A 21,646-nucleotide genomic window follows, 5' to 3' on the forward strand; every position below is an offset into this window, starting at 1 on the left:
ATAGGGAAGGTCGAGCCTTTCGTTCTGTTTCATCCTCCTCCTGCTGTCTAAACAATGCGATGGACAATGTGATTTCTTCCTGTCTGAGATTCTCACGCCTTTTTTTGCAGCAGCAGACGATCGCCTCAAGGTCGACGTTTATTTTTGATATACAATGCAGCGGCGCGCGTGCGGCAAACGACTTTACAATAATACTCAAGGTCTCGGTGAAGGAGTTACGCTGTGTGCTCTCGAGTGCTCTGTTTTGTAATATGATGTGATAAATAAATAATTGCCGGATCGCTTGACAAAGAGAACACGGAGTGGGATGGGCTTGTTTTTTTGGAGATGGCGCCACTTGTCGGTAGAGATATATGCGCGGGATCTGCTTTACCGACGGTTGAGATAGCGGCTATTGATTTACCAGCAGTCGATAAAAAGTTTGAGCAGTTGTCGAAGTCACCGCTAGGCGGCTAATATTATTATATTAATACCAACGCCGTCTGGAGACGAAGGGTTAAATCAGTGAAAAGAAGACAGAGCAAAGTGTCTACCATGGCCGAGGCCGAGGGTGTAAAATGCGAATCGAAAGAGGAAGTTAAAAAAGTGGAGGAGGAAGGTCCGAAGGAGAAGACTCTGAATACTCGAAGATGGTGCAGCGTTCCCTTGTGCAAGTCCCGGAAATATCGCTCGCTCCACAAGTTCCCGAGGGATCCGGAGCTTCGGAAGAAGTGGGTGATTGCCTGTCGAATAGGAAAGAAACTCACGCCAAACATGCTCGTCTGCAGGGATCACTTTCTTCCCTCGGATTTCATTCCAAGTAAGCGTTGAATGCATCAGTGAAATTAGTTCGATATCGTTGTCAGTCCGTTGTACTGCTTGCTGTCAAATTTATAGGTTAGGTCGTACGCGCCGCGGCGGGAAAACAGCTGAGGCTTGCGGTTGTTTGAATTTTAAAAACGAAAAAAACCTTATCGAAAAATCTCTTGCTTTCAGGATGGGATGGAAGGCTGAGGAATTTGAAAAGAATCGCTATACCGTCTCAAAATTTACCTACCAGGCCACTTGACAAAATATTATCTCCATCTCAGTTGAAGCGAAAGGACGATAGAGCAATGCGAGCTGCTAAAAGATTGGAACGTGTAGTTCCAAGGTAGGTTTCTAACGTTTGTGAGAGAACTTTTTGGTTTTGAGCAAATTTAAAATAAACTGATTAAAATTGTGTTTTAGGATACTCAAAACATCGTCTCAGAATAAGCCGCTTGAGGAGAATAAGAGTTCTAAAAAGACTGAAGTTAAGGATGTTAAAGTGGCTAAAGCCGGCGATTCTATTGAACATTCTCAGCCAAATGTAAATTATACTGTTGAAGAAGTTTACGAAAAGTTAGAAGTAAGTACAGGCAGAGTAGACATGGATGTGGCCAATTTAGAAGCATACATCCCTAATCCTGTGTGTATGTGTAATAGGTCGAAAAAGATTGTTCAAGAAAACAAAGAGTGTTTTGAGATTAGGGCAGCTAGAGTATTACTAGAATTTAATGTAATAGTAGAAGAGTTGATGAAAAGTCGAGAAATAATCTTTCCAACAAAAGACGTGGTGTTGAAGAAAGTGGAAGAATTTTACCAATGCGCGAGAAGATCTCACAAAGTAGCTTTCTTCACATTGTTTAAGAAGGATATCCAACTGCACACCTTTACTGGTATTGATTTTAAATTAATGGACATTTTGACTAAATCAGTTTCTGGGTGCGAAGAACTAGATTCTTTGGAAACTGAGCTTAGCATTAAAGAAAAGATCCTTTTGACGCTCATAAAGCTTCGATGGAATCCCTCGTATGGGACTCTAGCTAATCTGTTCCATATCAGTGAGAGTAATTGTACAAGTGTATTTCACAATATAATACAGGTTTTGAAATCTATACTAAAAAGTGCGATTTATTGGCCAACACAAGAGGAGATCATGAACCATATGCCGGAGTCTTTGGAAACTTTAAAAAAAACCATCGCAGTCATTTCTCATAATGAGATCAATTTAAAAAGGCTAATGTGTTCTGAGTGTGATCTTCCAATGGCTTTAGATTACGATGGCATAGACAAATTAAAAATCTCATTAGGGTTTTCACAATGTGGCTTGATTACTTATGTCAGTAAAGCCGAACAAAGTGTAACTAGCATTGACGAGACTATAGTCGATCCAAACAGTATATCAAAGATATTAATTCCAAGCAACGACGCGATCATGACGGATGGTTGCTTCATCGAACAAGACTGTAACAGGTTGTTTATTGAGTTGATTAAAAGTAGAACGGAGAAACCGTTGGATCTGGAATTCGGTAAAACAGAAAAGCCAAAGGAAACGGCTTTGATTCACGTCGACAGCGCGTACAAGAGATTTCGAAAGTTTCGATTTTTACAATCGAGTGTTTCCAGTAACGAAGCGTCGCTCATCGATGATATAAGCGTGATAATATCCGGGATTATAAATTTGGGTAACTCGGTAATCGTGAAAAGTTTCAATGACTTTTCGAGCCTTAAGAAGAGATAAAAGAGTATTTTTTATAAGAAACGACGTTTTGATTTTGTAATAATTTACGTTTAATTTATTGCGCTCGTCAGTTTCCACTTACGTGGGTTTCGTAGAAGGTTTATTCAAGAAATATACAACAGTCAGTGACAATCTATGTATTTTTTATTATTTACAATGTACCAATTCATGTCAGCTAATGGCTTATTAAATATCACACTGTTTATAAAACGTCTTTCAATTTATTTTTATTCAGGATGATTTACTGTTACTTTTTTTTATATAAAACTTGACACAAATTATTGTTAAATAAACTGGGTGTGACGCAACAACGATTTAAGATTCTTTTAATTTTTATAAGTATCATATCGATCTTATATCCGCCCAATGCACTTTATATTAATATTTTATTTTAAATCTCTATAAAACAATGGAAATGGTAATACATGTTTTTTTTTTTTTAAGTTACTTTTGCATTCGTTTATCGATAGTTTTTTTTTCTTTTAATATTCGTAATCGATGCAGACGCTAGTTTTCTTTATAAATCTTGCGGACGATATAATATTTACTCGCTATGACGTGGTAAATGTTGGTCTGACATACATAAAAAAACACAGGCATGTCACGATTATTCGTAAACACTTACATACAATTCGCGCAACACATCTCATTGTATACAATAATAGTTTTTTTTTTGTTTATTTAATATATAATATATATCAATTAAATTGTATGTATATAATCACACTAGACGTATTTCACTATCTCTAAAATTCTTTCCATATCTCCCTCGCAGTAGCGCATCACGCTCAACGTGTCGCACAAATAAATTGTAATAATCAAAAATAACATCGTCATTATATTACGTGTATCATCACGTACAATATATATATATAACGGATGTGCAAAAGACAAAAAAAAGTTTCGTGTTCGAGCGAGCGAACGGAAACAGAAAATCAAATCTCAAAACCATCTGCGCGGCCGTGTCATTGTGAACAAGGAACTCTAATACTGAAATTAATACTCGTCGCAGTTCATTACATATTGTGTGAATGTCCTCCGAGAGAAGGAGAAAAATGAGATTAAAATTCACGCTAAACTATATCTCGCCAGCGAGAAAAAAGGGACTAAGTTTTATGCGATGTACAGCAAAAAATCATATTTTTTTAATCGTAAAAATAACGTGTTTAAACAACGACGGTAAAAGTATACGGCGCAGAAGTTTGGACAATAAAAATATAGACAGCCGAGTTGATGGACGGATAGCTGTCGACAAAACAAAAAGCGATGATCACTGCACAATGTGCAGAAAAAACAAACGCTGTAAATACGTACGCAAAATCAATATTTTGTTAAACCCTGTCTTGCCTTTTCTTGTTTGCTATACGGTAGGATCGTCGGTTTCTTCAAAATGCTGGAGAACAGAAACGATAATTCGATCGTTGTGGAGGACAATTTTTTTCTATTCCTTCGAACAAAATTTACGTAAATTTTACGTAAAACAAAGAAAGACACTTGGACATACTTCGAAGGCAATTAATGACACGTAAACGTTCAACACACTATATCACTCAATATATTCATAAATATATTTTACGTATATACGCCATATCTATATATACGTATCAATATATCTATTTTATTATTATTTATAAAATTAACATCGCGTTAACATAGAATATAAGTCGTATCTTTTGTTTTGGCACATCTCGTCTCGACTAGGATCTTGATGATAACGGTTCACGTCTCTCGTGCGCGCGTTCACATCCGCAGCCTTTTTTTGTTATATACCCATGTATTCCCGCAATATCATCAGAAACAGGACGCGAAAAGAATCTCTCGAACGAACGCTCGATTATTTATATAATAAGTACGCACTTCTATACAATGTTGAGCCCTAAGATTCTAAATTATTTTGTTTTTAAGTATAACGTACAAATATTCTCATACGCTTAACAATTACAACGTTAACGACTATTACGTGTATGTATATATGTATATATATATATTTATAGTTTTATACTTTCCATATTACAATCAGCGCTTTTTTCCAATATCTATCTATGCCTCTAGAAAAATCACAAGAGGAACGTATAACGATCATATTTTTTTATTTATCTATAACTTAGCGCGGTTCGCTCAAACGTCGTTGCAGGTACGCCGAGAAAATTCTAATTGAAACTTCGAATATCATTATAATTGAATCGCATTTTCCCTCGTAATTGCAACGACATTTGAATCGCTTTTGGCCACAGGCCGCCGCCGCACGATATTTTATTATATCTCCGAAATCTCGCTCTCTGTGTGCGGCTCTTTTGTAATTCTATCTCAAGGACGATTTTCAAATTCCGAGTGGAAATTTATATCGACGTATATATGTCCGCGGTCTCGGACTTGACGTTATGTACTGCTGTTCCGTCGATCAGTAATTATATACGGACAAGGCACTGCGCAATAAAGTGGTTTTTTAGTCGCCTTAATAGAGTTAAGACTTTTTTGAATTTGCAACACAAATAATCATTATTTTTTCTTTCTATATAATCGTATATATTTGTAAATTTCTGTATTTCAAATAGAGAACCGCCTAATAAAGCTCGAAGCTTGTACGAATATAGTGGCGTTATATATAAAAAGTACCAAAAATGATTGCAAGGACTCACATAGGAGAAATTTCAGATTTATCAAATTTGTTAAAAGACATTTTTTGCGTTTAGAGTTGTCGGCTTTCGTTTTCGAAACAGCTGATGTGAGCGATTAAAAAAAAGAGAGAGTAAACAACAACAATAAAAAACAAACAATCCTCTAATACCGAGGAGTAGAAACAAAGAGAGATCGCGAATGTAGATTCGTCGTAATTCAAACTATTACATATCCATATCATATTTGTATAATAGGTGTTGGATTATATTAATAACTACAGTTAGAATATCGTCGCATGATTAACAACAATGTCTCCAAAAAGTGTCTGCCTTTAGCGGGCATAATAATATAATCACGTCGCGTATACCCGTGACAACCACATTTTTCTCATCAGCTCCTCGCTCATCGTTTTATATATCTTAAGTAAAATAGAAAAATGGTCCGAAAGCTTATGGCTATAGAGAGGACTTGTATTGTATGCGTATATTTCTCTCAAACTCGAGGCAAAAGTTTCATCGTTTCGTGTGTGTGCCTTATAATACATCGAAGTTTCTACCGGCCAAGCTCCTTAGCCTCGGGCTTCGAATGTTATAACGGCAGGCATTTGGCCCTCTTCTGTACAGCGACTTCCTTGCAGTCGACTTTGGTAACGGCGAAGCTCTCCTGCTTGACCGTTTCCTCGACCGATATCCTGCCCAGGCGCTTTTTCATCCTAAAGGGCGTCGCCTTGGGCGAGGCCACTTCACCCACCTGCTGTTCCTTAACCTTCTTGGGACTGACCTGCTGCTGCTGCGGTTCCGTCTCCGACGAACAGTGGTTCGGTTTCAGCTCAGTCTTCTCGTAGTCCTCCGTCGAGTCCACCTTCTCGATTTTCTCGCTCACTCTCAAGGCATTGTTGCTCTTCTTCGTCTCCTGCGTTTTCTTCGTGCCTTCGTCTTTCGAGCTCTTCATCTCGTTCTCGATCTTCTGCACCTCTTTCTCCACCGAGATACCGGGTATCATTTTCTCGTTCGCCTCGTCCGAGGGGGTATTGAACACATCCGAGCTGTAACTCTTGGAGTCGCAGGTGATGAGGGCGATTTCCGACGCCTCCAGAATATCCTCGGAGCGAGGGCTGCGAGCTGACGCGAGGGACAGTGCTCTGGGTTCAGTCTTTTCGGCCTTGGATCTCTCGTCGTCGGCGTAGTCGAGCGAGAGGCATCGTTTCTCGAAGAGCGCGGGTCCCTTCACGGGTGATTTGCTGCGGGTATCCACCTCCGACGAGTTGTTGTCGGCTGATTTCGTTAGTTCGAAGGTGTTTACGCGCGAGGGTCGGCGCACGCTGTTCTCCCGTTCGATCGACAGGCAGAACTCCTTGTCGGTGAGGAGGATCCGTTTGGGGAAGGGCTTGAGCTCGGTGATATCGGTCTCGTAGGTCTTGTCGATCGACGGGGTTTTCAGCAGACTCTTCACCTTCTGCAGCTCCGACAGCAGGTCCAGCGTCTCCTGGGACGGTTCGTGGACCATCTTTCGTCGGTGGCTCGGGTCCGCTGTCGTCTCCGCATGGTCGCTTGGCTCGCTGGGGTAGTTGGAGTGATCGACGCCCTGTTGCTTTCTCAGTACCGATCTCGTTCTGGACCTGCGATGGTGGGCGTCCAGCTTGTCCTTGCTCTTCCTGTCGTTCTCCACGGACTTGGATCTGACCTTCGGCGAGCCCTCGGACTTCATCTTCTCCAGCGCGGCGTCTTCCGAGGAGAATCCGAGGTCGAACGACGGCGAGATGGTCTTCTCCCTGACGATCAGCCTCTTGAGCGCGTTCGAGGTGTGCAGGTTGCTCTGCGTCCTGCGCTTGAAGTCGGCGTAGGTCTCAGTGAAGATCTCCTGGCTCTCGAACCTGTCGTGCAGCTGCTTGACGCTGGAGCTCGTCGACACGACGGAGTTGCAAGAGCCTTTGCCATTGTTGAGATCCTTACCGCCGATCTCGGCGAACACCGGGGTGACGACTCGCTCCTTCGTCAGGTTGTCCGAGGAGGCTCCACGTCTCTCGAACTCGTCATGCCTGCTTTTTCGCTTGTCTAGAATGTCCTCGGATACCGGCCTGCCGTTCTTCACCCCGTCAAGATCCTTGTAGACTGCGGTGACTTTCTCGGGCGTGATGGAGCTGTGGACCCTCTTGATCGGCGAGTTGGGCACGCTCTCGTTGTCCTTACCGTTCTTGTTGGCGTCGGCGAGCTCGTGGTTCTTTCTGGGCAGTCTTCGTTTGGGCGAGTTGCCCCAGCTCATCACCTCCATGGGCGAGTTGAGGCACGAGTTCGATGATATGATCTCCTCGCTTGTGGTGACGCGGCACTTGACCAGCTCGGCTACGCTGACGCTGGGCGTCTCGATGTCGGAGTTGGTCATGGCACAGAGCTCGTTGATGCGCGGCATACTGCTGGGTCCCGAGTCCAACACGTCGTCCAGCGAGGCTCCTCTCAGAGGATCTCGGTGCGGAGCCTTCATCGCCAGGGAGCTGTCCTCAAGGTCCTCCGTCTCGAAGGAGTACATCTTCAGGAGGAAGTTCTTGCCGGACCTGCGTCTCTCACCGGTGGAGAAGCCCCTGATCTCGTCTCTGCGCTCCTTGGGCGTCTTCTTCTCGGGCTCCTCGGCTATGGTCATGCGGCTGCTGGTGTCAAAGGGTATCCGCTTGTCGCTCTTGGGTGTGTCGAAAATGAACTTGTCGAGCGTCCGGGACGAACCGATCTTCTCGAGGAAAGGCTTGTCCACCGCGCGGCTCGGGCCGATCTTCTCGAGGTAAGGCTTGCCCATGATCATGGGCGCGAGCTTGGCCAGCAGCGGACGGTCTTCCGTCATGGAGATGCCGATCTTCTTGAGGAACGGTCGCTTCCTCTCCTTCTCCTGGGGTTTGGCGTTTTCGGCTCGCTCGTTCAGCCTCTCGCTACTGTAGTTGGACGAGTTGTCGCTGCTCTTGGACCTGGCACGCTTATTTCTGGGATGGGGCGTCAGCGGCGTCCGTGGCGTCCGCGGTGTCATGAGAGGACTGGCCTCGGGATTGGGGCAGGTCTCGTCGAGCATGGCGATGGCGTCGCTGAGATCCATGTAGGCCTTACGAGGCACGCTGGCACGCGGGTTCTCGCTCTCGATGCTGCTGGTGCGCGTGGAAATGGCGTCGACGCCGCGACTGGACGTCGTCTCCTTGTGGTTGCTGCTGCTGTCCTGTGGGTCGTAGGACTGATTGTAGGCGGGGCACGAGCTCTGGTCAACGGCGTTGGCGGCAGCCGGCGGACTGTCCTTGGACGCGGAGGAGGTGTCGTCCGTGGCGTACCAGGGCTTGACGCGCAGCTCCTCGGGCCGTAGGGCTGGGCTCTGGGGGCCGAGGGTCGCGCTCCTAATGAAGGTGCTCCTCTGGTGATGGTGGATGGCCGGCTGGTGGTTGACCGTCGCGGCAGAGGTAGAGGGCACGACGTCCGCCTGCGTCGTCGCGGAGGCGAGCGACGAGAGGTGCTGCTCCATTATCTGCCGTCGGTAAGTCGAGCAGGTGGCGAAGTAGGGCGGCGCCGGTCGCGCCGTCTCGATGATGACGCGTCCCTGGGCGCAGGGCACCACTGGCTCGCCGTCGACCGGTGCCTCCTCCGGCGTCAGGGGCAGCGCTGCGCCCCGGCCGAACTCGATGAACCACAGCTCGTCCCGCAACTCGCTTTCTCACTTCTTCTCGTTCATGTCTTTGTTCAGATAGTGCAACACGTAGTGCAGAACCAGGTCGTAGCAGTACTTGTACTCGGTCTGCAATCAAACGTTTATTCAAGGCTACTTTGCATTTTAAAGGCTACTCATAAACACGCTGCGATACAGCTCTCGCTTCAAATTGATAAACAAGCGCCGGGCGTCAGCTTGTGAATGATGCATAAAGCAATTAAATGTAAATTTCGTCTTAGCGCTCACTCGCGCACGGAGGGCCATAATGTATTCCGCATTTCATCAAACGCGTTTAGCTGAATAAACACCCCCCCCCCCATACAGTGACGCGTCAGCGAGTATACATGCACGCAAATGAAACGTGTAGAATATTTTGATGAAGCACCTACCATATTCTCGACGAGCTGGGGTCGATGTCGTCGCACAGTCTTGACGGCTTGGAAGATGTCGACCTCGCCATGCTGGATGACCTGTTCGATGCAGGCATTGGCTGCGCAGTAGACTCCGCACCGACTGCGTCCGTCCGGCGAGACGACGGCTACGGGCCCGTAGTCCGTGCGCTGACGCCACCGCTCCACCATGTTCATCAGCTCGACGAGGCTGTTGGTCGACGTCGGCACCGCCTGACCCATCGGCCAACATGTCAGCTGGAACAGTTGGACCGTCTTCGGGGGTGCTTTCACACCGGCCATCAACTCGGTCAGCGAGACGATCTTCTTGTTTATTCGGAACACCTGTTGATCAGATTTTTCGCTATTAGGGACGTTGCTGTACGCGTTTCTATCGAACTCGATTTTGCTAGAGCCATCGTATCCTATATTACTATATCAAGAGAAGCCAGAACTAACCCAAGTTTTGATGTTGGTGTAGTGATTGTGGCTGATGTGGTCTATCGTGAAGACTGGTCCGTACTTCTTGGAATGTCGACCCTCCGGCCAGAAGCTCGGGTAGTTGGTGGATCCAGCCGGTGGAACGCACAGCACCACCACAGCAGCGCACTCGTAGTCGTAGACCAGCGACCAGAACTCACCGAGGCTTCGTGTCACCGGCCATTCCGTCACGATGTACTCGCGCGGCTTTGTGTAGCCCTGTGCGAAGCGTCACAGATGAATATTACTCGTCTTTATGAACCCCGGAATTTTTAGAAGAGGACAATTAAGACGTCAGTGAAAAAGTTGGGATTTTCTTTCAAAATGACGTTACGACAAGAGCGTGAATAAAAGTTGCTGCATAAAGTAGAAGCATAATGCCAACTGAATTGTCTCTTCGCCGTTACGGAGATAAGTGGACTAAGTGCGTCGAATATGGGACAGTCGTATACATCCGTCAAGTGGCCTGCACCTATTCGTGTCACGTACGACTTATTCAACTAGTATTTTTTTCTTTTCACTCTCGCATCCGCGTACGTGGATAAAATTATCGACCGCGTTTTTTATTAAAAAAAAAAAAAGAATAAAGCTACAACTATTACAAAACGTTGAAATAACTTACATCGACGAACACTGCATTTATGTAGTCCGTGAATGTGTTTCCTTGAAAACTCGTTAAGTAAGGCCGGAAGTTGTCAGCTGAAAATGGTACACAAGCATTAATTTACTCGAAGAAAGAAAGCTTAACAAGATCCTGTTTAACGAGCATTTACGCATCAAAGAGAATCGATCGTCCGAGCAAATCAGCTCAAATTGCGCAACAAAAACTTTGCTTCTCCCCTCTGCAGCAACAAAGTCAATGAAAAAAGCGTCGGCAAACGTTAATCATACGGAGAAATAGGTCGAACAAGTTTCTCCCTGCGCGATCGGGGAAAAAGTTCGACAGATAATCGAGGGTAGTAGGAAGGAAACTCACGTGGTACGACGAGGACGTCCCTATTCTTCTCGCGATTGTCGGCCCTGTGTCCGCCGGCGCAGTCGCCTATCGTGAAACGCGGCGTCTGCTTGCAGATCTGCTGATACTCGCGCTGGTACTCGTTCATCTTCGTTATCGGGTTCTTCTGGCTCTTCTGCTTCAGCCGGACCGACAGCTCTGATACAGGGAACCACGAGGCGCCGCATATCACGAATTCCTCCAGCGTGTCATACACGAATTTGTACTGTTCCTGTGGACGGCGATTGTATCGGTTTAGAAAATTTATTTCTGATCATGATTAGTGCAAAGTTTCGAGTTTCCTGACTAACTAACCAAAACTGACTTTATTTATGATTCATACGTATGATTATAATATCGTCTTGCCCAACAAAGACTAGCACGAACAGTCATTTAAAATTAAAATAAATTAATGGACTTTAAAAATGAAGATTGAATTTTGAAATGAGCTAGCCTTTGCAAGCAGCAACGATGCATGATCCTACGCCAAAATTTTAGTATGATCCTAATGACAATGTATAATTAAAAATGTTCATTATACGAAATTTGAAAACATATTAAGATTATAATCATGTGCTCAAAATACATGAATATTATATGAAAATACTATAGCTAATTATTATTTAAATTATGTCGTCAACCCCATTTTGAGTATTATCGTTCGTGTGTGATAAATCTTAATTAGACCAACCATACATCAGGTGAATAAAATTCTAGTTGAAAATTTATGGGGGCTTATATCTATTCTATGCATATAATATGGTCGCGTACTAAATTTTACAACACATTCGCATAATCACATACAATTCATTTTTAGTTGACAATCACATTAGCAGTCAACTTACCAGATTCTCTATGAGACCCTTCCGACTCTGTCGAAGTTTCTTCAGATATCCAAACACGTCAAACGCGTCTTCCTCCTCCGCAAGCTCCATATTCGCATCGATCGCCAAGTAAACACCAGATCGTCCGCCACCGTCGCTATTTATTCCGAAAACAAAACAGAACGTTTATCGTTAAAAAAAATAAATAAATAAAATTCACCCCTCCACACACTTCTCATTTTACACAAACACTCACTTGCAATGCACAACCATAGGCCCGGCTTCGCTCTTTAAGGTCGATCCGACGACGGCCCTGACGCGCCTTCGGAATTCCAGCACAGCGTTGCCAAAAGGGCACGTGTGCGAGTGCCACTCTGTGTAATGAAACTGAAGTATCGTCCTCTCTTCCGTGACTTCCTGCAAAGCGAACAACGTTCGACGTGTTACTCTATATACATGTGTGAGTGTCAGTTCTGCAGTGTAATTCGACTAATTGACTATATACTGCAGCGTTTAGTCACGTACACGCAGATTAATGGCCGCGGAAAAAACGGGGCGCGAAGTTGACGTTATAATTTTGTTGATATCGCGGTTTATTAAGATAAGTATGGCCAAACTTACGTCCTTCTCGTCCTTTTTGTACAGCTTTATCGTCCGTATGTGAAAGTTCGCAAGCTCCTCCTCTGCAAGCACGGAGACGCCGATGCCGCCGTAGTCCTCGTCCTTATCCTTACTGGCGGGCCAGTACTGCATGCACATCACCTGTAAAATTGAATACATTTTTCTCTCAAATCAGTACACACCCTGCAACGAGCGATAAATATACAAATCACACGGCAGAGATGTCCGAAAGCTCTTTCCCCTAACGCGTACATACTTCGCGAATATATACCGCGCGGGTATGTACGACACCCGGGTGAATAATTAATTTTCGCGCGCGCAACGGCCACCTGTGAGCACGAGCCCCTCGTAAAAGCTTCGCGGAGGGCAGGAAAGCTCGCGATGCGGAAAGTGGAGGCTGATTTTTAACGTAAAAAATAATGCGAGGAGCAATTTTTCGCTGCTTAGTATTCCACTGGCTTTTACACGAAGTATAAAATAAACGATCTCGCAATGTACGCTGCACACGCAGTTTAAAGCTCGATATACCCACATAGGCGGGAATTCGAGCCGATATACGTATTCAAAGGAAATATTTCGAATCGAGGGAGGGCTTCTGCCGACCATGAATTCAACTGCCTTGAAGCGCTTGTAGCCGCGCGCGTGTATAAATCCACACAGAACGGAGCAGAGCATCAAGAGGTCGAAGTCAAGCGCGCGCGTGCACGTGTGGAGTTTTCGGCGCGTGCGGTTGAGGGTCTGCGGATAAACTTGGGACAAGCTGGGGATCAGCTTCGCGCGCAATTTCGTCGGCAATTTTGACTGCGTGCGAGTAACAGCGGCTACCTACTGCAGCAATAAAACACACACACACACACCACCCGCGTTCTGATTAGCCGCTGCTTTGAATTTCGCCGCGAGTTGATGAAGAAACTTGCCGACAAGAGTCTTTGCGGATAATGCCGCTCGGTTTTCGCGAGAATTCGAATCCTGTAGCGGGATGAAGCTGTGAAAGCTTTTGATGCAGCTCTCGAGCTGGCTCTCTGCGCAGTCCTTTAAAACGCAATCTACTTATCGAGAGTTGAAAAGATAGTTTACGAGAGGATGAAACTTGAAAAATCCCGCCACCCCTTTCCGATAGTCGCAAGGGAGACTTTTAAAGCCCTGCTAATCTCTCTTTCGCTTTTGGTGACCTACTTGATTATTACATTCATACCCTTCGGCGATCTCCTTCCGCGAGTATAAATGAATTAAAAACTTTCGAGTCGATTTTCTCGCGAGCGATCGTTTTATGAAGTGGCGTTTAAATTTTTCCCACGGATCTCGCTTCCATCCTCTCTATCAAACGAAACTCGAACTAATTTATTCATAACGCTTCCAAATAACCCAAAAATCGCTGAAATTGTCAGTTCCGCCGACGTTTACCCGCATTATATGAACGACAATCGAGAAAACGTCAGTTTCACCCGACGTATCGTCTTTCCTCCTTCACACACACCCGTGTCTCGCGAGACGTTTGATTGGAACGCGATTGGGTGGAAAAAATTAAATTTATCCGAGATTCTCCGAGAGTTCGCTCTTGGATAGCCGAGCAATTTCGTCCCGGGGAAAGTACGTTCGGTCGAACTTCCGGGATTTCTTACTGCTTCCTTTTTCACTTTTTTTTATTACTCCCTCTTTGAACCTTTTCGCCGCGAGCGCGAGTTTTTTTCCCCCGATGCAGAAGCGATTCGAAAGTTTCGCCGGCTGTACCGCGAACTCGCGGACGCGATTTTTAAGATAAACAACGAGTCGATAATCGAGTTCCGCGTCGTATATTTGACTTTTCTTCTTTGCGATGGGGAGCTGGTTATATTGAATTTGGCAATTTTTGCGGAAAAAAGGTGAGTGAGCCTTTAGCGCTTTTGATTCGATTCTCGGCGAATATCATGTTAAATTTCGTCACACGGCTTCACGCCTCTTGGCTATTACTGTATTTTATAGTCCGTGAAAAAGCGGATGGAATATATTTCTATATTCAAAGGATTATATCAATATAGTTTTTCGAACTTTTACGCGGAGGGCTTATATTTAAACGGGATATAAAAAGAACGAAAAAATGCACGTCTGACCGAATCTCGTACTACTTCAAAACTCGCCGTGACGAGCCGCCATTTATTTTTCATTTAAACAAAATTGCAGCATTACACGTAGAGCCTAAAGGGCACGTAATACGCGCATCTATATTCATCGCGAGAGATCAAAAGTTTCCTCACATGCGACGAAATTGAGTAATCCCCGTCGGTTTTCGGAATCCTCGCGCCGGTATAAGATGACGTTTTCATGATATGTATATAAAAATAAAAGCAAGGGCAGAAGAAGAAGAGGAGGAAAGTTTCGGGCCAAGAGAGAAAGTATATACGAGTCCATAAAGCCGCGGCGCGCCGGAGACATGGTGCGGCGGCGGGAGATGCGCGCGAGACTCAGCCTAAGTAACTAGTTTGGAACAAGTTTTCCGTAACTCACTTAGCGACAGTGTCAGCCGCGCCGAGAGCGAAGAGGACACGTGTTTGCCGAACAGAGCCTTCGCTCAATCAAAACGAAATTATACAACTTTCAAACACACGCACACACACTTGCTTCTGTACAAGGGTGTATCGGTTTGCGAGAGGAGAAACTTGTATTTTCGTCTACAGCTATTGCGTAGTGGTAAAAGTTCACCTTTATAAAATCGAAAGTTTTCGTGAGCATGACTATGCAGGCGGCCCTCTCCTGCCAGACCATCCGCCAGAATTCCACTACGGTGTTCTCCATGGGTCCCTGAGTTACGATGTAGGCGTTGGGCTTGAGTATGCTCTGGAAATTGAAGATACGTGTTAGTTTGATCTGTTATCCTATCAGAAACGATGAAGTATATAATAGGTATACTCACATCGACGTACGACGCGTTGATGTAGTCCGAGTCAGCTCGGCCGTCTATAGTCTCTAAAACGACTCTGTTGTAATCGTCTGCAGATAACAGAAATCGCGTATTAATTATCCCGAAGCTCGACCGCTTTTCTTTGGCACCTCAGGCGACGTGTTTCGAAAACGTCTCGTCTGTGCTGATTAATTATATTAAACAATTCCACAATAGCCTCGCGTCGACTCAAAATCCAAGCAATAATCGTCGTCGAAAGCTCCCGACTGTAAACTCGCAGAAAACATTAACAAGCCCAAGAGAGAAGGTAAAGTCAAATAGAAGCTGACTCGAAAAAGAGAGTAGGAGTAGCTCTGGCCTTTGTGCGTTATAAAGCATTGTTCGGGCCACCGGGCCAAGAAGAAACGATAACCTAAGCTTCTCCGCGCACAAAGCAGCCGTTCTCTGCATTTCGAATTCGCCGCGCGGCAGGTAACTGCTTTTGCATATTTCAAGCGTAGCTCATACAGAGGACTGGATATTGATTTTTTGAGAGTACAGCAGTTTGTGCGAAGACAGTATCTTAGGCCGATGAAAAATTCAGCCGCGCGCGCTTTACAACGCATTAAAACGCGCGCGTCGCTCCTATTACTACCCTGTACGCGAAAAGTCATCCACTCCGGCGAGTTTATCTCCGACGTGTAGGGATATGTACTTTTACGTGAGAACACACACGCGCTCGTCTTTTCATCGCCCGAAGGCAAGTGTCTTATTTGCCGGCGGCGCCTTTTCACTTGCAGTTTTCTTCGAAAGTTCCCCAGAGTCAAAGACTACGCGCTGCTCCGCGGAGAGAGCTTTCGCGCACGTTGTAAGCTCTGCCATTATCGTACGCCGAAGCATTTACTCTCTTTCTTTCTCTCGCTCTTGGCAAAGCGTAATCTCTCTCTTTCACGACGGAGCGACGACGACGTTTGATTGCTCGAGCCGTTATTTTGAAAAGCTCGCTCGCGTGAATTTTCAGAAGAGCCGTGTTCCGAGAATACACGATTGCAGCTCATAGGGTGTAATGCAATGAAAGAGCGCGTGTACTTACATGGAATACATTTTTGGTTCTGATTCTTCTCCCTGTTCGCCGGCTTCGTGGCGTGCCTGCACGAGTGCGTCTCGACTTTCGTCGCCGTCTGTAACAGATCGAAAGAAGAGAGAGACGTGAATTTGGTATATTGTTTTTCGAGAAAATTTTTACTATATGCGTTCACTGCTCTGTTTCATCATATCCGTCCATTTTGTGCAATTTCGCGAGTTTGGAATTCTCGCAATGTAATATAAGGCAAATATTTTTCCGGAAAATTGCAATGAATTTAGACGACAACGACGCAGTACACACAGAGATGAGCATAAGGCCTTGATATTATATTCCTCGTATTAAAAGGGAACGATTCTCGAGGCCGTAAAATAAAATATCGCGCAATATTGAACGAGCTCCTTCGCGTGTTGTCGTCCGCACGTTTTCCTCTTTTGACCAGGGAACGACCGCATACAGAAACGTCAGAATACATGTATAGGAGGTAGGTGTGCGCGCGCATATGATACGCGCGGTGGAATTCGAGAGAAAAATTCTACGAGCTACACGGATTTGTGTTATGAAGAAAAGAAAAGAGCATATCCATTTCAAGGCGCATCGTATGTAATATATGCGTATCGGGGATAAGTGGTATGTCATACACTGAGAGAAATGGTCCTTTTGAATCAAAATTTCTGCCGGAAGGATTTTCTTTCTAATTTCTATATCCTATGGGATATTTATTTTTTCCATTAGCTTTCTGTACTCTATAGAAATATCCATTTTTATGTAAAAAGTTTGAAGCAAAATAATTCTAGTTAAAGTAAATAGAATCAATTTAAATGATGAGGAATATCGTGTTTCCAAAACGATTTTTCTTTTTGACAGCATATTTCAAGATTATTTCATTTTGGTTCAAAAGAGCATTTCCGTCAGTGATTGCAAGAGCTTATTGCAGGTTCAAAAAGGAGGCAAACCTCCATAATATACATGGAGGTTTGCCTCCTTTTTACATGTAAAGAATATTTATTAACTATAAAAAATCGATAAAAAATATTCAAAGCAATAATTCAAGCTCATTTCTTTTTATAAACAAAAGTAAATTTTCGAATAAAACTCGATGAAAATTACCTACTTCTTCTTGGCCTCACTGCCAGTGACATTATTTTCAACGATCAAATGTACAGTCGTTTTCAAAAATCACGAAAACAATGAATTAGAATATATACGATACTGCAACCGAATACCAAACATACGCCAACGCAATACCCGAACCTCTGCCAAATCTCGCACACGGCCAAATTGCTTATAAAAGCATCCGTTAACATTGCAGCCGTGTATTTATTTCTCTCAAAATACAAACAGATGTAAATATCGAAGAGCAGAGAGAGAGAAGAAAAAGCCTCGAAGAGTATAACGATGCGGTACGCGCACGCGACCATTAGGCCTTCGCGCGCGGATATTCGCCCGCTTTAAAGCTCGAGCGCGTATATTTCACAGACTTCGTAATTTTCCCTCTCGTGTCTCGTGTAATATATATTAACTCTGCCGGCGCGTGTTTAACTTTAATTGGGAAAAGCCAAGTTTCTTTTTTAATTAAAATGTTGCAGAGAGCTGCCGCGTACGTCGTGTATTTAGCCGAGCTTTAAGTGCCGGTGTCGCGCGCAGAGTGTTATGGCGCGAGAATTTACTTTCTAATTGATCCCCGTGTTTGGGAAAAGTTTCGACGCTCCGCGCTTGTCCCTTTGTTTTACACGCAGGGAAAAGCCCTTTTTTCGCGCTAATAATTATTGCCTCTCGAAAGTTTCGCAGCTACTTTAACTGTATTTTGATACTCGTTTAAAAATCGCCCTCAGCTCTCAGAGTGGAGTATATAAACTTTTTCCTCTGAATTAAATCCGATGTCGTAAAGTTAAACGGGCCGGATAAAATATCTCTGAAATCAAGTTTTCGTTCAAGGGTTAAGCGCCACGAGTCTCTCGTATTGTAATAAAACGTCGACGGCGACGGCTACTACTCGGAGAGATGGCCGCGCGCGAGCGTAGTATATAATATAACCTTGAGCCCTCTCGCGCGAGATAAACAGATAGATCACGCCCATAAAATTTTTGCCTTCGCCAGCAGCGGCAGCCGTTCTTGAGGGGGTCTAAAATTCGCTCCACCTACGTAATGCCCGATTATTCAAAAGCCAATCGAGCTGTGAGAATATCTGCTTTCTCGCGAGTCGTCTTTTTTTAATTCCCGTAGCTTCTTCTTCTCTAGTTCTGTATGCTTTCGTTCATTTATCTTTCAGCGCACGACTTTCTCGCTTTATCAACTTTTCCTCTATTCTCAGCTCGTCTAGCTGTCCGTGTTTTTTCGCGTGTGTATACGTGCGCGCGTGTACTCGCTTCTTGTTTCCTTTTGACGACCCGATGGAGAGTAGCTTCGGACGTTTTTATATTGTAGTTGTGATGTTTTCATATTTAAAATATGGGATAGGTATACTTCGTCGGAAGCGCACAACGAGATACGATGGGAATAACGGAATAAATGAGAATAAAATTAAAGTTACGGAGATATCATGTGGGGAGTCTTTATTGTTTTAATATTTTATCAGATTAATTCACGAATGTCTTAGGTATGATACGTAGAAAATCGGTTGAGATCGTAATCTAGCAGTAACTTGATCACCTGAGGATCATGACGTACGAAGAGCTTCTTGACGTCGATACCGGAACGATACCCAAAAGCTCATCTAACTTTTCGTAACCGGCCAAAAGCGCGATCCACAGGAGCGAGAGCTTTCCTACGAAAAGTGCTTGCTGAGACTTGATTTTGTTGAGTGATTACTGCAGCACTTGGTCTTATTATAAGCTTTCGACGATATCGTCCTCATCTAACAGCTTATTTATATTTCATTTGTATTTTGATATATGAATTTTTCACGTTTTAATTTTTAATTTTGTAATTTTTACTCTTTTCAGATAAGATCACTTTATTTTGATTCAGACTCTCGGAACCAAGTGATTCAACGTCAAGCAGGAATCTCTTTATTCCCATACATCGAAAATTATGATCCTGTGAACAAAAGGAGCTTAATTCGTCACGTTGTCGGAAAGCTAGTTACCTACAAATCGATTCGTCTCGTGCCGCATTTGTCCAGCTGTCGTGCGCGTTTATAAACTTCTCAACTTCGGCGGCTAAACAACTTTCGAATTTCATCTATATGTTCTGAATAGTTACCGTTTTGAACCGCATCACCATACACATGTACATACTCGCGCCGCGCAAACAGTAATTGCACATTCGATTCAGAGCTAACTTAAAATTGCACCGACGACACTATCGAGAGAACGATATAATAAATTCGTTCGCATGCTGCGGAAGAACACAAAACTTAAAATAAAATCTTCTCTATCTCGTTTCTAAAACTTGGCAAAGCACGACCGTCTCGTCCCGAAGAATAAAAAGCTCTCTCCGAGTGATCTTTCGTCCGTGAGAACGCACGTGCAGAGGCTGAGGCTATTGCTGATCACGACCGATGAATTGTCAGAGGGAGGTGTGGGGCTATCTATACATGTATTCTGCGAAAGCTCGCGCTTGAAATTTCATAATACAAAAACTCAATCAGGCTTATCCCTACACGATGTCGCAGCATACAGCGACTAGAAGAGTGTCGAACTACCCCCCAGTATCGAAGAATTTATGAACCGAGAGTATATATCCTGCAGTTCCTTTGCAGTGCGATAAAATGAATCGTTCTCTTTATGTAGCTCGTTACGAAGTGTACGCGCTGCTATTATACGCGATGGAAACTATCGCGATGTTTTACGCGCTACGTTTGAAATCTGATGAAAGTTCTCATCTCTGCGAAGATCCGAAAAAGAGAAAAGCTGGCAGTAGTAAAAAGGGACGATGGTAAATAAGGGCTGCTGCGAGGAAAGGACATCATCTCCTACTAATTCGGAACGACTCCCAGGGTGGCAGTTTCGGAAGGAAAAGTTCGCGAGGGGGAGGTGGGTTGCTACGGTTTTACTGCGTAAAATCTGCAGACTGTGAAAGTCAAGGGGGGAGATTTCCATTCCTTTTTCTCAATGTATATTTAAAAGAGCGATCTATATCAGAAAATATTTTTCAAGCTGTCTCTCTCTCTCTCTCTCTCTCTCTCTTTCTCTGTTTACTCTCGAAGTATAAATATATCAGGGAGCTTTATAACTATCGTCGAATTTTCATACATCAATATTGACCGGACGCGCAGGAGAAACTGGGACACGCTTGGGGATATATCCTCAAAATGAGTTTTCGCTACTTCGTTTGATATCGGCTCGGAGCAATCAATATTCCTCATGAATACACCCCGCGCTAGCATCAACCAACTTTGCATATTAAAGAGCAGAGCAAACCCAAAGTGTCGAGCATCGGTCGCGACAGGCCGCCGAATTCGCGGAAAACTGCACATAATCCAGCGCATTTTCACGCGCGAAACTATATCATATCCCCCCCCCCCTCCGCGCAAGTCTCTCCTCATTTCCATCCCTCTTGAGTATGCGGGCGAAGCGAAGCAGGCGGAAAAACTCGAGGCCCCTGCGCGTATGTAAATGTCACGGGAGAGAGAGAGAGAGAGAGAGAGAGAGAGAGAGAGAGAGAGAGAGAGAGAGAGAGAAAAAGGTCGAGAAGGTCGGCCAAGCGAGATAGACGAGAGTCGGAATGAGAGAGAGAAAAAACGACGACTCTCGAGCTTTCGCCTTATAATACTCGTGAAACACACCGCGGGAGCCTAGTCTTGAGGGGAAAAAGGCAGTACTCGCGCTGTGGAGGATCTCGGGCGATGAGAAATGATTGGCGTTGGCGTGTGAAGGATGAAGCTTTCCCTCGGATGCGCGAGGTGGATTTAACGAACCGCTGATTTTTCCGCGTTTTATATACTTCGATATTTTACGTAGCATTTCTTCGGTTTGTTTGTCTGCTGATCGACGCTGTATGCGAGTGTTGGTATTACAGATCGATTTATATGGGGTAGTTGGGCTCGTATTAAAGCGTATAGGGTAGGAATTTATTATTCTTTACAAGCATCTACTTTTACGGCGGCCCTTTGCGAGCGAACAGAAGATTAAATTGATAAAAATCTTTATGCGACCGATACCGCCCTTTACGACGGTTGTATCTATTCAATCCTGCGTGTCTACCTATACATTCCCTCTTTTGTAATCGCGTAATGAGTCGTTTCTTCGCAGCCGATTAAAACGACTAATATTTCACGCTTACAAAACTATCGATGAGCATAGCTGCGAGATTCTTGATAGTCGCAGGCTATAGCTCGAATAAAGCGTAAATAGGCTTGAATGAAAAAGGAAAGCTCATAAAACGAAAGAGAGAGAGAGAGAGAGAGAGAGAGAGAGAGAGAGAGAGAGAGAGAGTAGGTGATAAATATTATTGCAGCGTTTAATGGACAGTGAAATCGTAAATTGGACAATTAGAAGTGCCGTCGATGGGGGCGCGCACTTATACCGGGTGAATAAAAGGCGAGAAGAGAAAGAGCAGTTGACGAGTTTCCGAATGAAGGGAGAGAGGGTCTGGGTAAAATTGGAAAGGAATATTTTTTTCCACAGTAGTTCGCG

At 44.4% G+C, this 21,646-nt stretch overlaps 3 protein-coding genes across 5 annotated transcripts in view; 1 reads left to right on the plus strand and 2 right to left on the minus strand.

The window, feature by feature from the left end:
- The first annotated feature begins 491 nt into the window (after positions 1-491).
- LOC100678589 lies at positions 492-2,838 on the plus strand. 2 transcript variants are annotated; one of them, XM_008211919.4, is made up of 4 exons: positions 492-799; positions 976-1,132; positions 1,210-1,369; positions 1,447-2,838. In XM_008211919.4, the coding sequence occupies exons 1-4, from the start codon at positions 535-537 to the stop codon at positions 1,483-1,485; spliced, it is 621 nt and encodes a 206-aa protein (XP_008210141.1). In that variant the 5' UTR covers positions 492-534; the 3' UTR covers positions 1,486-2,838. The 2 variants fall into 2 exon arrangements, with proteins under 2 accessions (XP_008210141.1, XP_003427245.1); XM_003427197.5 differs by having other exon boundaries at positions 1,210-2,838.
- On the minus strand, positions 2,651-8,824 carry LOC116417447 (the record flags this gene model as incomplete). Its single annotated transcript, XM_031930574.1, has 1 exon — positions 2,651-8,824. A coding segment is annotated over one exon (3,093 nt), but the record flags the coding sequence as incomplete, so codon positions are not given.
- LOC100123063 (receptor-type tyrosine-protein phosphatase kappa) overlaps positions 7,033-21,646 on the minus strand; it is an 86,378-nt gene continuing 71,764 nt past the window's right edge. For both annotated transcript variants that reach the window (XM_016988376.3, XM_008211917.4), the window contains 11 exons: positions 16,077-16,164; positions 15,017-15,093; positions 14,806-14,940; positions 12,127-12,267; positions 11,762-11,922; positions 11,527-11,662; positions 10,664-10,913; positions 10,310-10,386; positions 9,667-9,906; positions 9,208-9,552; positions 7,033-8,905 (listed from right to left, as the gene is read on the minus strand). In XM_016988376.3, the coding sequence (XP_016843865.1) occupies positions 8,825-8,905; positions 9,208-9,552; positions 9,667-9,906; positions 10,310-10,386; positions 10,664-10,913; positions 11,527-11,662; positions 11,762-11,922; positions 12,127-12,267; positions 14,806-14,940; positions 15,017-15,093; positions 16,077-16,164 (1,731 nt within the window). In that variant the 3' untranslated portion in view covers positions 7,033-8,824. The remainder of the gene's footprint in view (positions 8,906-9,207; positions 9,553-9,666; positions 9,907-10,309; positions 10,387-10,663; positions 10,914-11,526; positions 11,663-11,761; positions 11,923-12,126; positions 12,268-14,805; positions 14,941-15,016; positions 15,094-16,076; positions 16,165-21,646) is intronic.

This window comes from Nasonia vitripennis, chromosome 4, assembly GCF_009193385.2.
Source record: "Nasonia vitripennis strain AsymCx chromosome 4, Nvit_psr_1.1, whole genome shotgun sequence".
NCBI lineage: Eukaryota > Metazoa > Arthropoda > Insecta > Hymenoptera > Pteromalidae > Nasonia > Nasonia vitripennis.